We start from the raw sequence: 20,193 nt of genomic DNA, 5'->3' as shown, positions 1-20,193 counted from the left end.
ACCCTTCTCCCACATAAGCAAAAAAGGGTGTATTCATCTCACCCATCCAGAATGCAGGACAGTACAAAAGCTAACAGGGCACAAAAGGCCCACTCAAAATACAAAGTGCATGTTGTTGTAACAATCCCTTTGCCTGTCAGGTGATTACCAATTATTTTCAATAAAATTGGAGGGCTAAGCATTGTCAGTTAATAAAAATTGGAATAGAATTGGTAAATCCAGACAATTCAACCACAGAAACTTGGAAGAAAACTGCTCTCATTGAGATGTGCTTCCAGTCACCAAAATGTGTAGCTTATTTGCTTCACATCCAGAGTTTTGCAGCACAAGAATGAAGCATACAATAGCATACAAAGAGGATTCCAACTATTAGGCATTTTACAAAATGGACAGTTATCCCCCATAGGTTCCATTGGGGAATTTCACTGGAAATTCTATCCTTTGCAATTATTTCAACATGATGAAAATAATTTATATCTACTTTAAAATGTGAGGAAGTATATAAAAATGCTTAGGGGGCATGAAAATAAGTCTAATGACATATATAATATAGTATGCTATGCCTAGAGAACCGGGTTGAAATTCCTCATACAGTGACTTTAGTAGTAAACATTATTTGAGACAAATTATTTCACTCCTGGTGAACCTCATGTTCACTATGGATGTAATTGTTACTGATCTCATTCTATTTGCCCTGAATTCAGGTCTCTACTTATGTCCCATGATAACCAATAACAGCCTTTGCTTTTTAACAAAAGGAATCCCATGAAGTCCCAAGTGATTAAAGTGCAAATTAGACCATCATAGCATCTGATGTGAGTTCAACCAGTCAGATTCAACCCTTAATAAGTATCTAGAACCATCAAGCATAAATTTCCCAAGGAGAATTTTATTGATGGCACTAGTTAATTTCCCTTCCAAAAAAATAAACAATTGAAACTAAACGAAGTAAACAATCTCAAATGTTTATTGCTTTCATAACAAAACAAAATATGAAGCTCAGAACTGGATCACTTGGCCCTGTAACAGAACAGGAAGAAAAATGGTGAGTTTTTGTATTTTGCATAGAACCATCAAGAACAGCGTCTATTCCTAAAGGGATCACCATCCTTTATTAAGGCCAGTCTTCTCATTCTCCCCTTCCTACTCATGTCAAAACCAACACCAAAATACTTTGAGCTATGGATCTAGTTTAGTTATTTTCAGAGGATTGCCCCTGATCTTGACGCCACAAAAATGAGTAGGCAGAAATGTTCACCTCTCTCAACATAATAAAGCCATAGAGAAAATATTGCACCTTCCACCCCATAATTATCTACCTTTCTCTTCTTATCTCCTCCCAGCTCAAAATGCTTGCATCTCTTAATAGCCAGCATTCTCTTAGATCTGCAGTTCGGCTCAACACATTCAAGCCTCAGCACAATCTTCTTTGTAGTTTTAGCCTGGAAAATAAAATTAAGTCAAAGCCTTCATAAATCACTACAGAAAATCTTTCTTCAAAAATATGACTGTTGGGTCAAGTACTACTTAAGGCAAAGCTCTGCAAAGTTTAAGAGTTGTGACAATCTGTTTTCAGCTATAGGGAGAAAACAGAAATGTGAAAATCAGTGTATTTAAGAGAAAATGGTGGCAGATTATCTAATTGAAATCAAGTTCTCCATTCATATCAAACATCCTAGAGGGCTTCTTATCAAATAGGCATTCATCACACCACCCTGGCCTTTCAGCTCTACGTAGTTAAGTATTCCACACACCCAAAAATGGGTCAACTGAGTCCATGCAACTATGAAATAAACACAACTTTCACAACCCATTTAAATAAGAGTTAATAAATACTACTTAATATCTATTCTCCAGAGACTACCCACAATTACATCTAGGTTTTATGTGCATTCAACTGTATTATTTAACTCCCCACAAATACTCAACTTCTAAAGCCTGCTCCTGTAGTTAGAATTCTATTCTTTAAAGTTCTCAAAAGAGCAGAAACCTAAGTACAATGTCCCTATCTCCTAAACAAGTTACCCAAATGTGAAAAGGCATATCACCACCTAGTGATCAAACCATTTATTGCACCTAAATGACCACTAAAATCACTCCTGAATACTTTCTGTAACCAGGCTGAATGAGGACCTAAGTGCCAAAAGAAATGCTATGTTCGTGGGAAGGCTATGCTCCAAGCACTGTATACTTTAGGGGGTAGACAAATCACCTGAGGTAGAACAGAAACTCAGAAATTCAGCCTGAGACCAACAGGGAATTCAGGAAGCCAGTGGAAGACCTAAATAGCTATTTTAAAGAGCTTTAAGACTTCATGAGTTAGGTAGCAGACTGACTGTAGACTTCTGAACTGAGAAGCAAAATAAGAGAACAATTCTTACTGCAAGCATGAGCTAAGGATTCGTTAGGACATGGCAACGGATAAGGAAGAAGGTGAAGAAAAGGATTTACGGGTGTCCTCAAACTTCAGTCCTGAGGAAGGCAGGGCACATTCCTTGATGTTTGCCTCTTCAAAAAGAGGACAAAAAAATATAAAACAATGAGGCAGTGCAGTATTGTAGACTGGAGTGAGACCTGGATTGCACTTCCAGCTCCACTGCCTACTAGATGTATGTCTCTGCAGGTAACTAAGATAACTTCACTGAAACTATGAAAACACATACCTATGTTGTAGAGATGTGTGGGCTAAAAACAAATGGGAAGTCTCTGCCACAGTAAGTGGGAAGCATATCAAACAGTGACCACTACAAACCTTTTTCCGGAAAATCGGCTTAGTCTGCCCACCATAGCCACTCTGCTTCCTGTCATAACGCCGCTTTCCTAGGAGAATGGAAATTATTTGTCAGGGTTTATCAAACATAACAAATCACAACCGACAAGTGGAAGTCTTCTCAGCGGTTTTATCTTGGGCTTTCCAGCAGAAATATCAATGCCCAAGTGGGGAAGGGAGGGAGGACTGGGCTCGTGTATTATATAACACAAATGCCGCATTAAAACCAAATCACGTATGCCCATCTTACCCTGGGCATACAGAGAATCCTTGCCCTTCTTGTACTGTGTCACTTTGTGGGGTTGGTGCTTGCCGCACTTCTTACAGAAAGTCCGGCGGGTTTTAGGAACGTTCACCTAGTAAATAAACCGTTCAGAACGCGCAGTGTTATCAGACCAGCCGCACAAAACGCCCGACCCGACCCAGCTAAAGCTAAGGCATCCCACGAGGACTAAACTCTCAAACTCGCTAACACACAACGCTGACTGGAAGGTGGTCCGGCCCCATGTGCTTCAAATACAGCGGCCTCCGCCGAGCCCAAACTAAAACGAGAACATATTCACTCTACCGCTGGCTAAGTCTACCTCTTTGACCCCATCACTTCAGTTCCTGGCCCCGAAGCCCGGCCCCTTTGGGCTCGACCGCGGCAACACTGAGTTTCTTTGGTACAACGAGTCCACGTAGGAGCCTGGACGCATCCCGGGAAGGAACCATCAACCGGGAAGTAAAGATTAAACTGGATGTTGCCTGGCCGCCACCCCAAGCTCCTACCATGTTTGCGAGAGCGCTATCGGCACGGAAAGAGAGAGGCCCGGCCGGAAACGGAAGTATATAGGAGGTTTCTGGTCGCGCTTCCTCATGGGAGTCGGTGGGAACGACCATAGAGTTTAAGGCTCTGTGCGCCGCGCCCTCTGGCGGCTGAGAGGACTCGATTCAGGATCGCGCGCGCAGGCTTAAGGAAGGGCTCCGGCTGAGGCTGATCCACTCTCTTCAACTTCCACCCGCCTCCCTCCAGCTTTGCAACTTTTCCTCACTTCATCACTTTTGGTGGATACTGCTGCGTAGCACCGTTAAGTGAAGGAAGCAGTGCTCTTCCCAGACCATCTGGCCTCCGTGTGCCTCCCGAGGGAAGCCAGGACTAGGGTCGGTCAAGTGGAGGAGCCCTCCACCTCCATATCCCATTCCCGTTCTACTTCAAGGACACTGGGAACAACATCTTTCATAGTGAACTGCTGGTTCACTGAAGGCTTGGAGGGAGCCAGTGCTCTAGTTTATCTATCACATGGCTAGTTGTTGCATTCCACAGATGTTTATTGAATGCCTATTCTGTGTTGGCCACTGTTCTAGGGGAGGGACACAGTAATCAAATAATCAATGTCATAAATGTATAATTACAGACTAAATACTTTGTCAGAAAGGAACAGTGCTCAGCATTAAACAGCCCCCTTTTGTTGAGGGAGCAAGTTGGCTGACCTAGGTTCTGAAAAGTGAGGATGAAATTGTTCAGCTCCAACAATAGCAATAACCAGGCCAAAAGATAGGAAGTATCCAGCATTTCTTCACTTCCCTGCATACCTGGCAGAAGGCATGTGCTAGGTTTCAAGAGAGTCCAGCAGAGAAAGACTGCAGGGTACTGAGCATTTTAAATGAATTGTCCCATAAAATTCTCACAGTAATTCTAAGAGGTAGGTGATACTATTATTCCCATTTTACAGATGAGGAAATTGAGGCCATAGGGTGTTAAACGATTTGCCCAATGCTGCTAGTATTTAGTGGAGTCAGGATACAAACACGGGTGATCTGACTCCAGAGCTTGGGTTCCTTTACCATTATATGACATGATTGTGTGGCCTGGTAATTATAATAGCTAACAATTATTGAACAATTATTATATGCCAGGTATTTTCCTAACTACCTTACATACTACCTCTTTTAATCCTAACAACCCAAGTGGTATGTACATTTATTAGTGTTTAACAGGCGAGAAAACTGAGGCATGAGAGGCCTTAAATTCACTTACCCAAAGTCACACCAGTGGTTATTTTGTGGAGCTGGAATTTGATCCCAGGTAGTTTAACACCACAGCCTTGCACTTAGCCACAAATCACACAAGGGAAGCAGGAGCATCTGCAGGGTTGAGGATGATAAGGAGTCAGAATTGGGCAAGGACCCAGGAGGAGGTGTCAGTGGATTAGGGCTAAGGAACCATGACAACTTGGGGTCTCCTGCTTGCATAACCCTCCAGAAACACCCATAGGTTCAGAACTGACTCTCTGATCAGCTCTATTTTGTTGGACGGTCTCTGGGAATGAGATAATAAAAACATTACCACTGCCTGCTACATTTCCTAAAAGTTTCTTTGCCAAACAGCCAGGCTGTAGGCTCAGACCATTTCCTTCTTCTCTCCAGGCTATTACACCGTCTTACTGGGCTTTGAGGAGTTTCTAGAGGTTTTTGATGTTAGTAACATGGAAATATGAAGACAGTGAACATGGCCCCTCTTAGTCTAATCAACCTTAGTTCTTTCTATCACACCTTTATGTGGCATGGCTTTGGTTTAGATTCCTTCACCAATCCTGGTCTCTGGTTTGGACATGCTCCTGCTTATTGATTTCCCCTAAGATGAGGAACTCAGAATTGAACACAGGACTCTACATGTGACCTGGCCTCGCAGAGTAAGTGGTTGTTCACTTTCCTATGTCTAGATATTGGCACTATTTGGGTGCAGTCCTTCCATCACCTGGACAAGTCTGTGAGGAGAGTGCACATGGGCAGAGGGTGAAGACTCGCCTAGTTTTACTTTCCCCTCTCCCTTGTCCTGCTCTCCCTTGTCTAGATCCCCCATCAACGCCGAGTCTCCACCCCCAGAAGGACCTTGAGAAGGAACAGGGCATGTGACAACAAGTAGCATCTGACTGATGAAAAGGGGAGGGAAGGCAAATGTCTGTGACCAACTCTCAGGCAGGCCACTGGAGCAGCTATTCAGAGGTGACTAGTGAAAGGATATAAATTGTCAATAAAATAGAGAGATCATACAACACTTGCTGCCCCTTTATCTTGTGTGAACGTGAGGATTAACTAGTCTACTATCCTACAAAATACTTTAAAAAATATATCCTGTTCCCTTAAAAATTCTGACGGACTTCTTCTAGTGGGATTTATGATCTGTTCCTACATACAGCGCCTGGGGCAAGTAAATATGGCAGTGGCTGATGTGTCAAGATGGGCAAGCAGATCAGTCACCAGGGGCTCTGTGGCCATCCTGGTCTACATCCAGTACTGTCTGCATTTCCTAGGAGAGTCCTCTGGGAGAAGATCGCTGCTAGAACATAGGCTAGGAGGTGGCTGATGAAACATTTAGGTTTCAAGTAACACACCTAGTCTAGTTTATTATTTTACAAGATTAAAGAGAAAGTTGTAAATTAAGAGTGAATCCTTGAGGCCGAATCTAAAATGGAGAAAATCAACATCCACAGAAAACGGGAAGGACACAAGTCAGTATGTGGGCTTACATTCGGACATTTTTATCTGTAGAAAAAATGCTTTCTTAGAAAATGACTCAGCAGGGGGAAGTCTTGTCTCTACCTCTGTCAGGATCTGTACTTTGGGGTCCCTTCGTGAACACTCTCCATCCTTCACTAGCAAGTTCAACCGTGTGGCCTTGAGTCTCTGCCTTAGAGGATATGAGAAGCTAAAGACGCCCTTCCTCGCCAGTCCCTTTGTTTTGTCTCCACATGTTTGCATTTCTCCTCTTTTCTGTAAGTCTCCACTGTCCTTTAGGGATGCTAGCCCTTTACCTCGGGGAGGTCGGCCTGAGGACGTGTCTGCTCAACCCAGCCCAGTCTAGAGTCTCAGTGGCCCCAGTAATGTTGAGGAGGGTTCTTTCAGAGCAGACTCAAGAAGTCCCAAGCAAATGAAGGGCGGGGACAGCTGGGGCGGGGAGTGGAATAGGGACAGCAGCAGGGAACCAGATACCATGCTGCTGAGAAGAAGAAAAAAAAGACATTGGTTTAAGTCAGGAAACAAAAAAAGGGAACTGAGTGGCTGTGAAAGGGTGGGGTTTGCTCAGACTGTCCTTCCTCTCTGGACTGTAAGAATATGTCTCCAGGGCCAGTGTCTTCTGAGATCGAGTCCCACCTTCAAAGTCCTGGCATCTCAATGCATCCGGGAAGCTACCTGCATTAAAGTCAGGACTGAGGTGGGTCTGGGGCATGGCAAGGGCTGGGCAGCAGCAGCAAGTACCTTTCGTGGGACCTTGGGACCCTTGAAGGCCAGATAGAAAGCGTGGCTGGTGCCATGTAGTCTGCTGGAGGAGGAGGCTGACAGAGGGTGGGAGTGTCATCAGCACAAGGCCCTGACAGTCTCTTCAGATGATCAGAAGGGGCTGGAAGGGTCCTCTCTGAGGAGGTTGTGGGGGGAACTAGAAGAGAAAAAAGCGCTATGAGGTGACCATCTGAACAGGTAGCAGATGTTGGAAAGAGGCACCTCTGCACAATTTGGCAGAAAAGTAAGATTTATTGCCGGTGGCAAAATAAGCCAGGATAAAAATAAGCCCTTTGGTCAAATATTGCCGGAAGACCCAAAATGGATATGTGTGTCAATGAGACCCTTAGAAGAAGGAATTTTTAAGAGGCAGATTGTCTGAGAAAATGGTCAAAGCTCACGTGCCACAATAGGCTTTTGAGCTCTGTAAGCTAAGGAAAGGCGAAACCAGGGTGTAAAGCCTCAGGCTGCATCGAGCCAACATTGCTGGGATCAGAGCTGGCTTGTTGGAAGGACTGTGTACGCCAACCTCGTGGTAACAGTGGGTGAGAGGCTGGGCCAGAAAAAAGCAGCCTCAGCCTCAGCCCAGACAGTGCGACCAGCCCCTGAGGTCGCGGGGAAGCTTTTTCCTATTACCATTGCCTGCCATGTGCACGGCTCTCTTTTCTCTAGGCTTCATCATTTTCTTCTCTCCTTTGCTCTCCTCTCCTCCTCTCCATCCTCCTCCTTCCTCTACCTGTATCCCCTCTTCTTTATCCCCTCCTTTATTTTGTTCACTACCATCCCTGAAACAGAGTCAGTGCTTAATAAATAATTGTGGAATTGCATTGAATTATTCTTGCCCCTTTCTTCCCCTCCTGTTTTCCCTTTTCCCTTTCCCCCTACTTGCCTAGTGCCTTCCTCATAGTATTGTTGTGAGCAGTAAGTGTGTTAATCTATGTAAAGTAGTTAAAATAGGGCCCAGCAATAATCAGTGCTCCTATCTCACTCTTTGCTATTATTATTATTCTGCCTGAGACCTGCCAAGGTCCCCAGAGGACCTGCCTAGAATAAATAGTGTGGCATTTAAAATAAAAGGGATTGCTGGGCCTGACCAAGACATCCTTGGGTGAGCTGCTGGACCTCCAAATGGAATCCTTGTCCAGTTTCCTGGCCACTCAGCTCTCCAAGCTCAAAGTCTCTATCTCATGCTGTTTGTTTCCAGAGGCAGGGCAGCAGCAAAGCCCAGAGGCAGGGGTCTATACAGCTCAGGGGTTATCTTCTGTGCTGTTAGTTGTGTGCTGGTTCTGCTCCTTCCCCCATTTTGCATGCCAAGCCCCTGACCAAGGGTGCTACAGCTGCTTGGAGCCTCAGATATTTGATAAAACAATGTCACCTACCAAATAAGCCACAAAATGCAAATACCCTAAACAATCTAATGCATTCTACTGAAACAGGATCCCTTAGTGTTAGCCCTGTCTGGTCTATTCTGACCCCTTTTATATTCAGAATATTTAAACTATCTGCTTGCATTAAAGTCCAAATTCCTGTGGCTTATGGCTAGTGATGTATTTGTTTAGAATCTTTCGTAAACGCCTCATGTTGAGAACTAGTGCAACTTTCCATCCACTTCTAGGGTCTTGGTGCAATGTAAAATTATCATCAGTATGATTTACTATTTCCATTCGAGCAAATTTCCTATAGAGAGTTTCCTTTCGGTGGACTAGACCCATACCAGGAAGTGACTTAGGTATAAGGGGAAGATATGGCTTTTGAAAACCAGTTTGGGTGTTCTCCAAAGAGTCATCAGATGCCTGCTGCTTTTTGCCCATGGATGCCATGCCGATATCCGATTTCTATCTCCTGCGAATAAGGGAGAGCTAGAATTTTCAGTGAGGCGGTGCTCAGTAAGAAGCTAGAGACAGACCTTGACCTAATTCACTCTAAAGCTGCTGGGTTATGCAAATGAAGCCATCAGGGGAGGGGGATAGAGAACTCCTCTGAGGACCCTGAAACAAATGGGCCACGTGTCACTTTCAGTTTCTCTGGAGATTCCTGTGCACTGACTGAGGGTGTTGGGAGAGCATTCGAAACACAAAAGCCTTGATCCCAGGCTTTCCACCTCCCTCTCGGAGAGCCATCGCCACATGCCTTAGGGTTAGCATCAGTTAGCTGAACTTCAAGGAGAAGCTCTACTCACTGCCTTGACTCCCAGAAATGAAAATGAACTATAGTCTATTAACTCATCCTTACATATCTGTCTGTAATAGAAACAGTAAAAAAAAAAAACTGATTAGAAGTGGAGCAGAAAAGAGACAAAAGTGTGGGAAAAGCAGGCTCTCCAAAACTGCTATTTGGAGTGGAAATTGGTTACAGTGTTTCTGGAAACTATTTTGTCAATATATTTCAAAATGTACAAACTTTTTGACTTGGTAAATGATGCTTATATAGAGATCCTAATATCATGGGAAAATAATCAGGAGTAACATTAAACAAGAACTTTAGATATTTTGAGGACAATATGTGTTGGATGGATGGATGGATGGATAGATGGATACTTAGACAGATAATGTTAAGAAAAATAAGCAAACTACAAATAGTATGTGCAATATGATCTCAAATATAGTCAGAAAAATGCAGAGAAAATGAATGGAAGGAAATATGCCTAATATTAATGTCTCTGGATAATGAGCTTATAATTGATGTTTTCTTTTTAATATCCCTGTACTTAAAACATTTTCTATAATGAACATGTGTTATTGTGATATTGACGGAAAAAAATAAAAAGTTTAAGCCAGGGAAAACAAAAACTAAATTGAAAAAGAAGGCCAAAGGGTCACACAAGTCCAGAGTGAAAGACAGACAACCCAGCAGTCACCCTCAGAGCAGAGGAACAATGCTGAAAGTATTATCACCAACCTGATGCTCAGTGTAAACTTGCAGATTCGCTATCTGGCACTCCTTTCATCATTACTTGGCCAGAATCTATTGTCTCTAGTGCAGGGCAGAAGAGATGACAGACCCAGAAGTTTCCAAAACCACAGAAGAAAATTGTAAAATGTTAACAACATGAAATGCTGAAGAAGACCAGAGCACCAAGACCTCTTAGAAATTATTACAGTAGATGAGAATTTCCCTGGTTAGCCAGCAGCCAGAAAACTGATTTTGCTGGAAGTCTTCACCACAAATTTGGGCACATGTAGCACTGACCCTGAAACTTATCATGAAATAATTAGCTTTCATTAGGGCCTGAACAGAGCTTTTAGGAACTTAACAAGAGTAATTATGGCTCTTTGTTGCTATGGGTACGATATTTTAATGACGACTTCTCTTCTGGTTCCAAGACTGGGGAATTCTCAATCAAAATCTCAATCAAAACCTGAAAGATGCTTCTTGGGCTTGAGAAGAGATTTTTAGTAGGCCTATCAGTTATACTCTACTCTAATGAGAGATCATTGATAAGTCTACCAGATTTCATAGTAAAGCCTCAGGAAGATGGGACTAAAAAAGGAACAAGGGATTACACGAAGTGCATAGTCCAACACATAAGCCGGACCTGGGTTTGCCACGTTGTCTAAGTAACTGAGAATTCATTCTGAGAGTGGAAAACTATGACCACGTGTACAAGATTGTTCATGGTAGCATTATTTATAATTGAAAACAAACAACCTAAATATCCATCAGTAGGAGAATGGATAAATAAATTGTGATATATTCATCATATAGAATACTGATACATATCAAAATGAATTAAAATGTATGAACTAGAGCTGCCAAGATAAATAAATCATAAGAAATGAGAAAAATTGAGAAAAAAAGTAAGATGCTGAAGATTATGTAACACATATTAAAATGTGAAACATGTAAACCAATACTAAATGTCTTTTTTGGATATTTACATATGTAGTAATTATATAAAAACATGCCTAGGAACGATAAATGCCAAATTCCAGATATTGGTAACCTCTGTGGAGGGAGGGAACTAAGATTGTGGAAGAGTACACAAGGGTGTTTTGACTGTATGGATAGTATTTCATTTCTAACAAAACACCAGAAACAAAATGGCACAATGTTAGGGTTCTATAGAGCTAAGTGGTGAGCACATGAGTGTAATGTTATTCTCTTTACTTTCTGCCTATTTGCAATATTTCACAATATAAAAGACAGTACATTCAAGCAAACTTTTATATTCACAGTAAGCAATAACAACCCTAGAATAAAGGGTTGGTGTTCCACCTAAACACTTTGCTTTCATCCCATTAACAACGAAAAATCCTGAAGGAAAAAGCAGCTGGCAACTCTAGAAGTCGACCAGTTAAACAAGATCTCCTTATAGAGGATTTAAAGGAAAATGTAATAAAACATTGGCAGAACTGAGAAGAATCCTCATGTGGGAAAAAGTACTGTTGTCAGTTAAGAGAGACATATCATCCTTTCTAGCCAGAGGAATATTGCAGAGGAAAGTGCCCCTGGATCCTGAATTCTCTCTCACTTATCCCCTGTACTTAACCACCATTTCCTCCTTTGCCAAATGTTCTTAGAAGATGGAGAGGGGTCTCTCCCCAGTGCTCTTTGCTGATAGCCATGGGGAATAACAGGGTGCTGAGGTGGATGGCATCACACTTCGTTGAAGGCAAAAAAAAAAAAAAATCCCTCTGGGAGGCAATGAGGTACAACAGAAACAACAAGGGTGTGGGGTCACAAATGGATAAGGTTGGGCCAGTCACATAGCCTCCATGAGTCTCATTTTCCTCATCTGTTTGCCGTGAGGAATAAATGAAAGAATGTGTGTAAAATGTCTGATGGATGGACTGCACTGGGAGAAGCATGAGTTCCCTTCCATTCCCCTGGGGAGAAAAGGGAAAGGCTAGAATCTTGCTGGACAATTATGTAATGCTTTAAAGGAGAAATAAACACAAAATGCAGCTTATTGGATATTTTGGCTTAATAGTTATTTGAACCATGACTGACTATTTTTAACTAGCTTCTCCTGGACTCTTCCCAGTCATAGACAGGCTGTGTCATTTTCTGATTTTTCTCTGGTGTTGTCCCTAATAGTGTTTTGTTTTGTTTTATTAATAATAGCCAATTTTTTAAAAAATAAATTTATTTATTTATTTATTTATGGCTGCGTTGGGTCTTTGTTGCTGCACGCGGGCTTTCTTTAGTTGCGGCGAGTGGGGGCTACTCTTTGTTGTGGTGCGTGGGCTTCTTATTGTGGTGGCTTCCCTTGTTGTGGAGCACGGGCTCTAGGCGCACGGGCTTCAGTAGTTGTGGCACACGGGCTCAGTAGTTGTGACTCGCAGGCTCTGTAGTTGTGGCGCACGGGCTTAGTTGCTCCACGGCATGTGGGATCTTCCCGGACCAGGGCTCGAACTTGTGTCCCCTGCATTGGCAGGCAGATTCTTAACCACTGCACCACCAGGGAAGTCCCCCTAATAGTGTTTTATCTTAGCATGAGCAAAGATAGGAGCCAAAGGTGGTTTAGTTTACCGATTCTGCAAGTGCTATTTACATTAACTCCTTGGCATAGTGCAGTTTGTAAAGTGGCTGAACTCTTACTACTAAGCATTCTTTTTTGGAATTCTACTGCTCCACAAAGAGCTGTGAGGCTGCAAAAGGTGGCCGTGTGAAAATCTTTGCATTTGTAGTTTAATAAAGAGAACATTATAACACTGGAACTTTATATTTTAAATGAAGAGCTCTGTGTGTGTCTCTCTAGTCTTTTTTCTCCTCCTCTTTCTTTCTCTATGTGAAGTGTGTGTGTGTGTGTGTGTGTGTGTGTGTGTGTGTGTGTGTGTAATATTCATGTCACTTCCGTTTCCACCCCCAACCCCACCACTTGAGTGAGGTGCAGGGTCAGCCCTCACTGTGCATCTTTTGTGGTCAAATTGACTCTGTGGGCTGCTGAAATTGTTAGAAAAAAATTAGGACCTTTCACAATAAGTACCCAAAGAAGCTGCAACTATCCTCTAAAGCAGAGTGTCCATTACACACCAACCTTCAGGAAGACATAAAAGCAGATGCCTCTCCTTTCACATTAGTGGTGGATGGACTAATGGTGACTAAGGAAGAACTACCACATTTTCAGGCTGTGTGTGCCTGGAGTGGATCACAAGGAATGGGGGAAAGCAATCAAAGAGGGAGCAACCAGGCCATGGAAGTCCCAGCAGTCCTCCAGCTCAATGATCTAGAAGTAGAGGCCATTTCACCCCATGCTCAGAGGGGCAATGGCTAGTGAGAGGCTTATTTACTTCCTCATACTTAGACCAGCACTAAACCCTACCCCAACACAGACACTTAAAAGAGAGGAAGGCTTCCTCCTGTACAAACTGGATTTGTTCTAAAAAAGAAAAAGAACAGAGGCAGCTTCCAGAAGGACCTGTCTTATAGGAAATAAGAGCAGAGGCCAAGACTGAAGCAGATGCTGGATCTGAACAGGGGAGTGTATCCACCAAGAGCTTGCAACAAAACTAAAGGTAAAATGATGGGTGTGCTTTACTCAGCTAAAAGAGGAACAACTGGACGTGGTTTGTTTGGATGCTTCTGATCCAATTTACTGGTCATGCTACTCAATTTCTTTAGGGTATTATTTTGTCTTCTCTAAGTTGAGTCTTTGGTTGTGAATAGGTACTTAATTGGAATTCACCATGGGAACAAATGTGATATTAGTACAGGGATCTCGATGAGTTGGCAGTTCCTGAGAATAGACTATTATTACCTGGTTACCACTACTTCTGAGTAAATGAAAAACCTTAATGTTAAAAGAAATCTTTTTGGGGTTTGAGCTAAATCTGAATGCTAGATAGAACTCTAGTTGGTTGCAAACTCTTATCAGTTTGTCACTCCTGTGAGAGACGATTTAAACTGGGGAGTCAGGGAAGAGAGCAGCTGTGTGAAGGGTGTAGGGAAAAGTTTGCTCCTTTGCCCGATTTTCTCAAAAGATCATTTATAAAAAATTGAACAAGTCTACCACCAGAAAACAGTGGCATCCACATGATGAATAAATAACAAAGTGATCATTCTGAACATCCCTGGTGTTCCTGTAACCTATTTTTGTCTCCTCAGTACAATAATAGAACATCTTACACCACAGGAAAGAGCAAAATAATGGTGTGGATAGCCTCAGGCTTCGATAAGAAACCATTCCCTTGCTTTCCTGGTGTGAGAAGTAACCTATGCTTGACAAGTACAAAAAACTACTTACTTTATTCTGCTTCCATGGTGCCACCAAAACCATAAGGAGTTTAGTTTAAAAAAAAAAAAACCTATACCCTTCAGGAAAAAACTTACCTCCAACAAAACTTGAGGGAGAAGGGGCTGGTGATTTGGTGATTTTTTTCGTATTTTTTTTAGTGCTCTATTTCTGTGGCAGTATTTATATTTTCACTTTATCTTTCTAACGAAGGTTTGGGTTGGTAATAAAATATAGTGTATTTAAGTGAATAACTGTGTGTTTTGTGTGAATAAAAAAACCAACGGTGACTTTTTGTAACTTTCTTTGCCTTTCTGTATTTCAGTTACCTAAACTGAATCTTTCTGAAGTACTGTAAGTTTGGAGAGGCTAAACAAGTTACTTTTCATAAATGATCAGAGAGAGCATCTATAAGATTAAGACAGTTGCATCACTTTTGCATGATGCTGTCTGAAAGAACTAATCTAAGCAAAAAGGAAGGGAAAATCAAAAACAAAACAAAACAATTACCTCTCAAAAATTGTTTTTCAATTTTAGAACAAAGCTTCTATCCTTTGTAGCTCAGCCAGAGGGTGATGGGCAAAATTAGTTGGGTGGCAGTTAGTAAATGTCCATAACTGCAGGTGCAGCCTCTGTATCCTTATTAGACCCCTTGGTTACAGACCCCAGTGGGACAATGTATGAAAAATTACACTCACTGTCTAGGAAACTGGGAACTGAAAGTCCAATATCTGCCTCAGTGGAGTTCTGGCACCTGCATTATCCCTTCTGGGGATATAAGGGTCAACAGCTGCGCAGAGACTTTTACTGTTCACAGATTCTGCACGTATCATAAAAGGGTGGTTAGTGTAGAGCTGCCTCTAGACATTACCAAGCACATGGGTACATATCACTTGATATCCAGAGCATGCCATTGCCTTATACAAGAACCCAGTTTATATGAACTCATGATGTAGAATCAATCACCCCACTTCGATGTGCATCGATTATACCTGAAAACTGGCAGAAATGGGTGCTATGGAAGGAGGACGTCAAAGTAAGAAGGTTCTTTGTTAGCTTTGAACATTTCTGTTCCATTTGAAACTAGGTGGCTAGGCTGAGGGGGAACCAGGAGGGATGAGGTTCAATGTGCTGGGTCCTCAAGAACTTTCATTATCAACAGCACCCAGTGAGCTCCAGAAAGAAGAAGCTATGGCTGCAGTGATATTGGAGAGCATCTTTCTGAAGCGATCCCAGCAGAAAAAGAAAACATCACCTTTAAACTTCAAGAAGCGCCTCTTTCTCCTGACCGTGCAAAAACTTTCCTACTATGAGTATGACTTTGAACGTGGGGTGAGTTTCTGTGCTGTGAAACCTGAGTTTTAAGGACTTGGCCTTAGATCTGCCTTGGGGGGAGGTAGATCCTTTTTGGTTTGAGGGGGTAGGTGGAAGGGACCCAAGTACACTTCAAACTCAGCAAAATGTTTCCTAGCCCAGAACTAGCTACAGACATACTGGAGCAAAAATTCAAAGGTGCTAAGAAGCTATGGGGAAAATCTCACCATGGATTCTTGCAGTTGGTGAGCACTCATTAAATGATTGTTGAGAATGAAATCCAAGACTTGGAAATTGCTTCCTTATTTTTTATGTTAAAGGAACACAAAGCCATCCACTCTTCTATAGTGTTTGCCCTCCATCTGGTAGTCAAAAAAGGTTAGGTTAATAGATCTGGAAGTTGTTTGGGTTTTGTTTGTTTGTTCGTTTTCTCAAAATGACAGGTCCTGATATAGAGTGTGGGTGTCACCTCTCTGTGTTGAATGATGAGATAGCGAAATCTAATCATCTGGTTGCTTAATCGCTCTTAATCTTTCTCCATTTTCTTCCTCATTCTCTTTCTCAGAGAAGAGGCAGTAAGAAGGGTTCAATAGATGTTGAGAAGATCACCTGTGTTGAAACAGTGGTTCCTGAGAAAAATCCTCCCCCCGAAAGACAGATTCCGGTGAGAAGAGGCCATTGTTAGAACTGGGCACGGGGCGGGGGGGGCAGGAGGGTTGCAGTTAAGAAACTTGGAACACTTCAATTCTCTGTAAATAAACCTGTGATGCTGTGCAGTGTGGGACACATAAAGCTCCCATATATGTTCTTCACTCTGCCACATATTGGTTATGCTGAGTCTCAGCGTCTTTTCCCCAGATACAGAACAACTCACTTAATCTGGAAAACTTGTAACGCCAATCTTAAGATGATATCACATCAAGTTTTCAAACTGATCAGAGATGATTCGTTTTACTCCCTCAGTCACCAGGATCAGATTTACAAGCTTGAGTTAGTCTGAAAGCCAGAACTCTAGGGCTCTGAGTCATGAGATTCTTTAGTAGCTCAATGTTTCTTCTCTCATTTCCCAGAGCCTCTCGAGGACATAACGTCTACTGATTTCCTAGTTGATTTTTTTAAATATCATTTTTTTCCTGATGTCAAGAGTAATGCGTATTTATTACAGAAACTTTGCAAAATACAAAAAAGCACAAAAAAGAAGATAAAATCATGCATAATCTCATTATTCAGCTAAAACAACTATTAACATGTTCGTGTATGGACTTAACAAGATGTTTTTCTCCATTAACAACACATACACTCACACTAATATATATGTTATATATTTAAAACATAGAATCATATTATACTACACATCTTACTTTGTAACCTACATTTTCAATTTAACAATATAAACTTTTCCCCATAACAATAGATACTCTTTAATAAAATGATTTTAATGACTGTATAGTATACCCTATCATGGATATATTGTAATTTGTTTAACCAATCTCCTATTACTAGACATTTGTTTCCAATTTATTTGATATCATAAATCATGTTGAAAGGAACATTCTTGCTTACATCTTTACGTACTTTTGTTATTCTTTTCTTTATAATAACTTCCTAGGAGTAATATTTTGTTCTTTTCTTTATGAAATCTGTATGCTTTGATTATTTTTATAGTTTTATTCTATTTAATTTTGTAGAAGTAGAATTTGAATATCATATACACCTACAAGCTCTGTATGACAGTATCTATTCCTCTACATTCTTTCCAACGCCAGATATTTTAAATATTTGTTAATTTGAAAGCCAAGAAAAATGATACTTCATTGCTGACTTATTTTGCAATTTTTTTGTTACTCATAAGGTTGGACAATTATATGGCTACAGCTCATTTATATTTTTCCATTTGTGAATTCCTGTTAATTTTTTGGCCGGTTTTTCTATTGAAATGTTTACCTTACTCCTAGTACTTTTTAAGAGATCTAGATATGTTAACTTTAACTATAATATATGTTGAAAATATTTTTCCAGTTTTTCATTTATCTTTGAATTTTGTTTATACTTGTCTTTTTTAACCATAGTGGGTTTTAAAGTCTATGTCATCAAATTAGCTCATCTTTCTCTTAATGGTTCTAACTTTTAGCATTATATTAGAAAGGCCTTGCCTCTCACAAAATTATGTAAATAGTTATGTTCTTTTCTGTTAGTCATAGTTTCATTTTTTTATATAAAGCTCTTGAATCCATCCAGAACTTACGTTGGTGTATGGTGTGAAATAGCTACCTTAACTACTCGCCCCCCACCTCTGACAATATTAGTGGTTAAATGTTTGTCCCAGCATCATTTATTGATTAACCTCCCTTTTCTCAATAGTTTGAGATACCTGAGATTTTTTTTGGAATGAGTATGTGCTGGATCCTATGGATATGTTTCCCTACTGGGATATAGGAAGCAATCACTAAGGATTAGCATTGTCCATGCAGGAGAGCCTTCTGGAACCACTGCAAAAGACTCCCAGTACCTAGGGAAATCCAGAAAAGAGCAATGCATCAACCAATAACTATGATTTCTTCTGTCACTGCAGAGAAGGGGAGAAGAGTGCAGTGAAATGGAGCAGATTTCAATTATTGAAAGGTTCCCTTACCCCTTCCAGGTAAGGTATTTTCTCTCACTAGCTCACAAAGGGACCTGTAATGTAATCGTTAGGGATGGCATGGGCTGTGAGTGTTTGCTTTTCTGTTTTTCCAATCAAACATAGTTTCTTTTAGTCTCTACACCTCAAAGAGAATCCATAATGGCACTATGTGTCTTGTGTCTTGTCTATGGCAATGGCATTGAGAAAGATGCTCTGTTTGTTAAGTGAGCATTTCACTTCCTTCTGGTTCTGCCTATCTGTCTAATGGTGGTCAGTCATGTGGGTTGAAAAGACAGAAGAGGGGAGGGAAGGAGTAGTATTAGGAAGTTCGGTGTAGGGAAGGCTTATTAGACTTACATATAAACTTAAATTCTATTCTAGTCTGGAATAACTGAAGAGCCACATAGACATCTGTTTGGTAGATGCAATGTAAGCCATAAAAGAGAGCAAGAGCTTCAGATTCAATCTCTGATTTGGTTTGCTTATGTCCTGAGAACTCTGAGGCCACATGTCATGAATATAGCAGCCTCTGCAACAGTGAAAGCCAGAAAAGGAAGTGGAAAGTCTCAGGGGAGGGGGCTTTCTGTCATGGATTTATGAGCACAGCAAGACTAACAAGCAAAAAGAAAAATGTAAAAGGATCTTATTCATGTCCCTGACTGTAACAAAGTTTACAAAACCTGTGAAGGAGGGGTGTTTTAGACACAGTTTTTACTACCACTGTCTTTCAATAAGTTGATGTTTGACTGGGCTAGTGAATACTGGTAAATAGTAGATAATTCAAAATTAATTTATATTTGACTTTAGAATCCACTGTGATGTCTCTCAAGTCTGTAAGGGTTGGAACCACATCTTATATGTTTTGTACATCTCAATAACACCTAGCACAATGCCTTGTACATGTGTGGTGTTCAAAAAATACTGACTGATTTGATGACAATGCTTAATATATTTCACTCTTTTGAAGTAGGTATGTAGTTCCAAACTTGGTTTATTTGGGCTAATATTGGCAAGGGGAGGCCACTAGGCAGTGGGGGGAAAATCATCCAAGAGTTAAAAATTTGCTCCATATTGATGAAGTGTATAATCCACATGTACTAATCAAGATTTGTTACATAAATCATTACTTCAATTATATTCTATACAAACTCAAGGTTTAATAAGATCATAAAATATCCTTCATTGGATAAACAAAAATCTTGACTCCACCAAGGGCTGAAGATTATGAACTAAGTTTACACACAAATTGAAATACAAGTCAAGAGGACACAGGAGTATTCACAAAGCAAAGAGTTTCTAAGTCCTACATCCCTGGATATGAATTGTTCAGGAATTCTTCAGATGGTTCACATAACCCCAGCTCCACTGCTCACTGAAGACCCTGCCTTGTTTTTGTTTTCCAGTATCATTATACAAATTTGTAGCTTAAGATTAGTTCCTTCAAGGTCTTTTTATTTTCTGACTCCTAACTGCTGAAGTCTGTGTCCATTGCCCCAGGTTGTATATGATGAAGGGCCTCTCTATGTCTTCTCCCCAACTGAAGAACTGAGGAAGCGTTGGATTCACCAGCTCAAAAATGGTGAGAATTATTTGGAAAATAAACTAGTTTCCAAAGAAAGAAGGAAAGGAAGGAAGGAGGAAGGAAAGAGAAAAGTTGGGAGAGAGGGAGAAAAAGAGAAAGGAGAGAGAAAGAAAAGAGAAAGAAAGAAAGAGAAAGAAAAAGGAAAGAAAGGGAAGAAAGAAGTAAAGAAAAAGGGAAAGGGAGGGAAGCAGAGAAGAAGAAAGGGAGAGAGGAAAACAGAACGGATGGAAGAAGGGAGGTGAAAGAAAGAAGAAAGAGAGGGAGAAGGGAAGGAGGGAGAGAGAGAGGGGAGGAGAGAGAGAGAATGGGGGGAGAAATATTGCATTTTCTTCAATATTAATGATACAATTGAGTTCAATATTCCATCATATGAATAAAAGATCACATGCTAGACTAAGAGTTTCAACTCAGTTCTACCACTGTCTCTCCAATGCAATTTTGTAATTGTAGGCCCTTCCATTTCCCTA

At 41.0% G+C, this 20,193-nt stretch overlaps 2 protein-coding genes across 3 annotated transcripts in view; one reads left to right on the top strand and one right to left on the bottom strand.

Moving 5' to 3' along the window:
• Positions 1 to 944: 944 nt before the first annotated feature.
• On the bottom strand, positions 945 to 3,652 carry RPL36A (ribosomal protein L36a). Its single transcript, XM_004283506.3, has 5 exons — positions 3,542 to 3,652; positions 3,021 to 3,126; positions 2,753 to 2,820; positions 1,320 to 1,442; positions 945 to 1,020 (listed from the first exon to the last, which is right to left on the bottom strand). The coding sequence occupies exons 1-5, from the start codon at positions 3,650 to 3,652 to the stop codon at positions 1,000 to 1,002; spliced, it is 429 nt and encodes a 142-aa protein (XP_004283554.1). The 3' UTR covers positions 945 to 999.
• A 3,177-nt stretch (positions 3,653 to 6,829) lies between these two features.
• Positions 6,830 to 20,193, top strand: part of BTK (Bruton tyrosine kinase) — a 28,364-nt gene continuing 15,000 nt past the window's right edge. Inside the window, exons 1-5 of one of the 2 annotated variants that reach the window (XM_004283507.4) lie at positions 6,830 to 6,968; positions 15,370 to 15,539; positions 16,087 to 16,185; positions 18,094 to 18,162; positions 19,642 to 19,723. In XM_004283507.4, the coding sequence (XP_004283555.1) occupies positions 15,399 to 15,539; positions 16,087 to 16,185; positions 18,094 to 18,162; positions 19,642 to 19,723 (391 nt within the window). In that variant the 5' untranslated portion in view covers positions 6,830 to 6,968; positions 15,370 to 15,398. Of the gene's footprint in view, positions 6,969 to 13,300; positions 13,492 to 15,369; positions 15,540 to 16,086; positions 16,186 to 18,093; positions 18,163 to 19,641; positions 19,724 to 20,193 lie in introns of those variants that run through there. The other variant, XM_012538151.3, reaches the window with a different exon arrangement.

The sequence above is a fragment of the Orcinus orca genome, chromosome X (genome assembly GCF_937001465.1).
Source record: "Orcinus orca chromosome X, mOrcOrc1.1, whole genome shotgun sequence".
Classification (NCBI taxonomy): domain Eukaryota; kingdom Metazoa; phylum Chordata; class Mammalia; order Artiodactyla; family Delphinidae; genus Orcinus; species Orcinus orca.
The sequence above is the reverse complement of the archived record's forward strand: the minus strand, read 5'-3'. Positions and strand labels throughout refer to the sequence as shown.

What these genes read in the sequence shown, in the direction of transcription:
- RPL36A (XM_004283506.3), bottom strand. Translation starts at nt 3,652, where the DNA reads ATGGTCGTTCCCACCGACTCCCATGAGGAAGCGCGACCAGAAACCTCC. An exon ending in AGCCGATTTTCCGGAAAAAG is followed by an intron (nt 1,443 to 2,752) that starts GTTTGTAGTGGT and finishes TTTATTTTCCAG; the next exon opens with GCTAAAACTACAAAGAAGAT. An exon ending in GAGGAGATAAGAAGAGAAAG is followed by an intron (nt 1,021 to 1,319) that starts GTAGATAATTAT and finishes GTTCTGTTACAG; the next exon opens with GGCCAAGTGATCCAGTTCTG.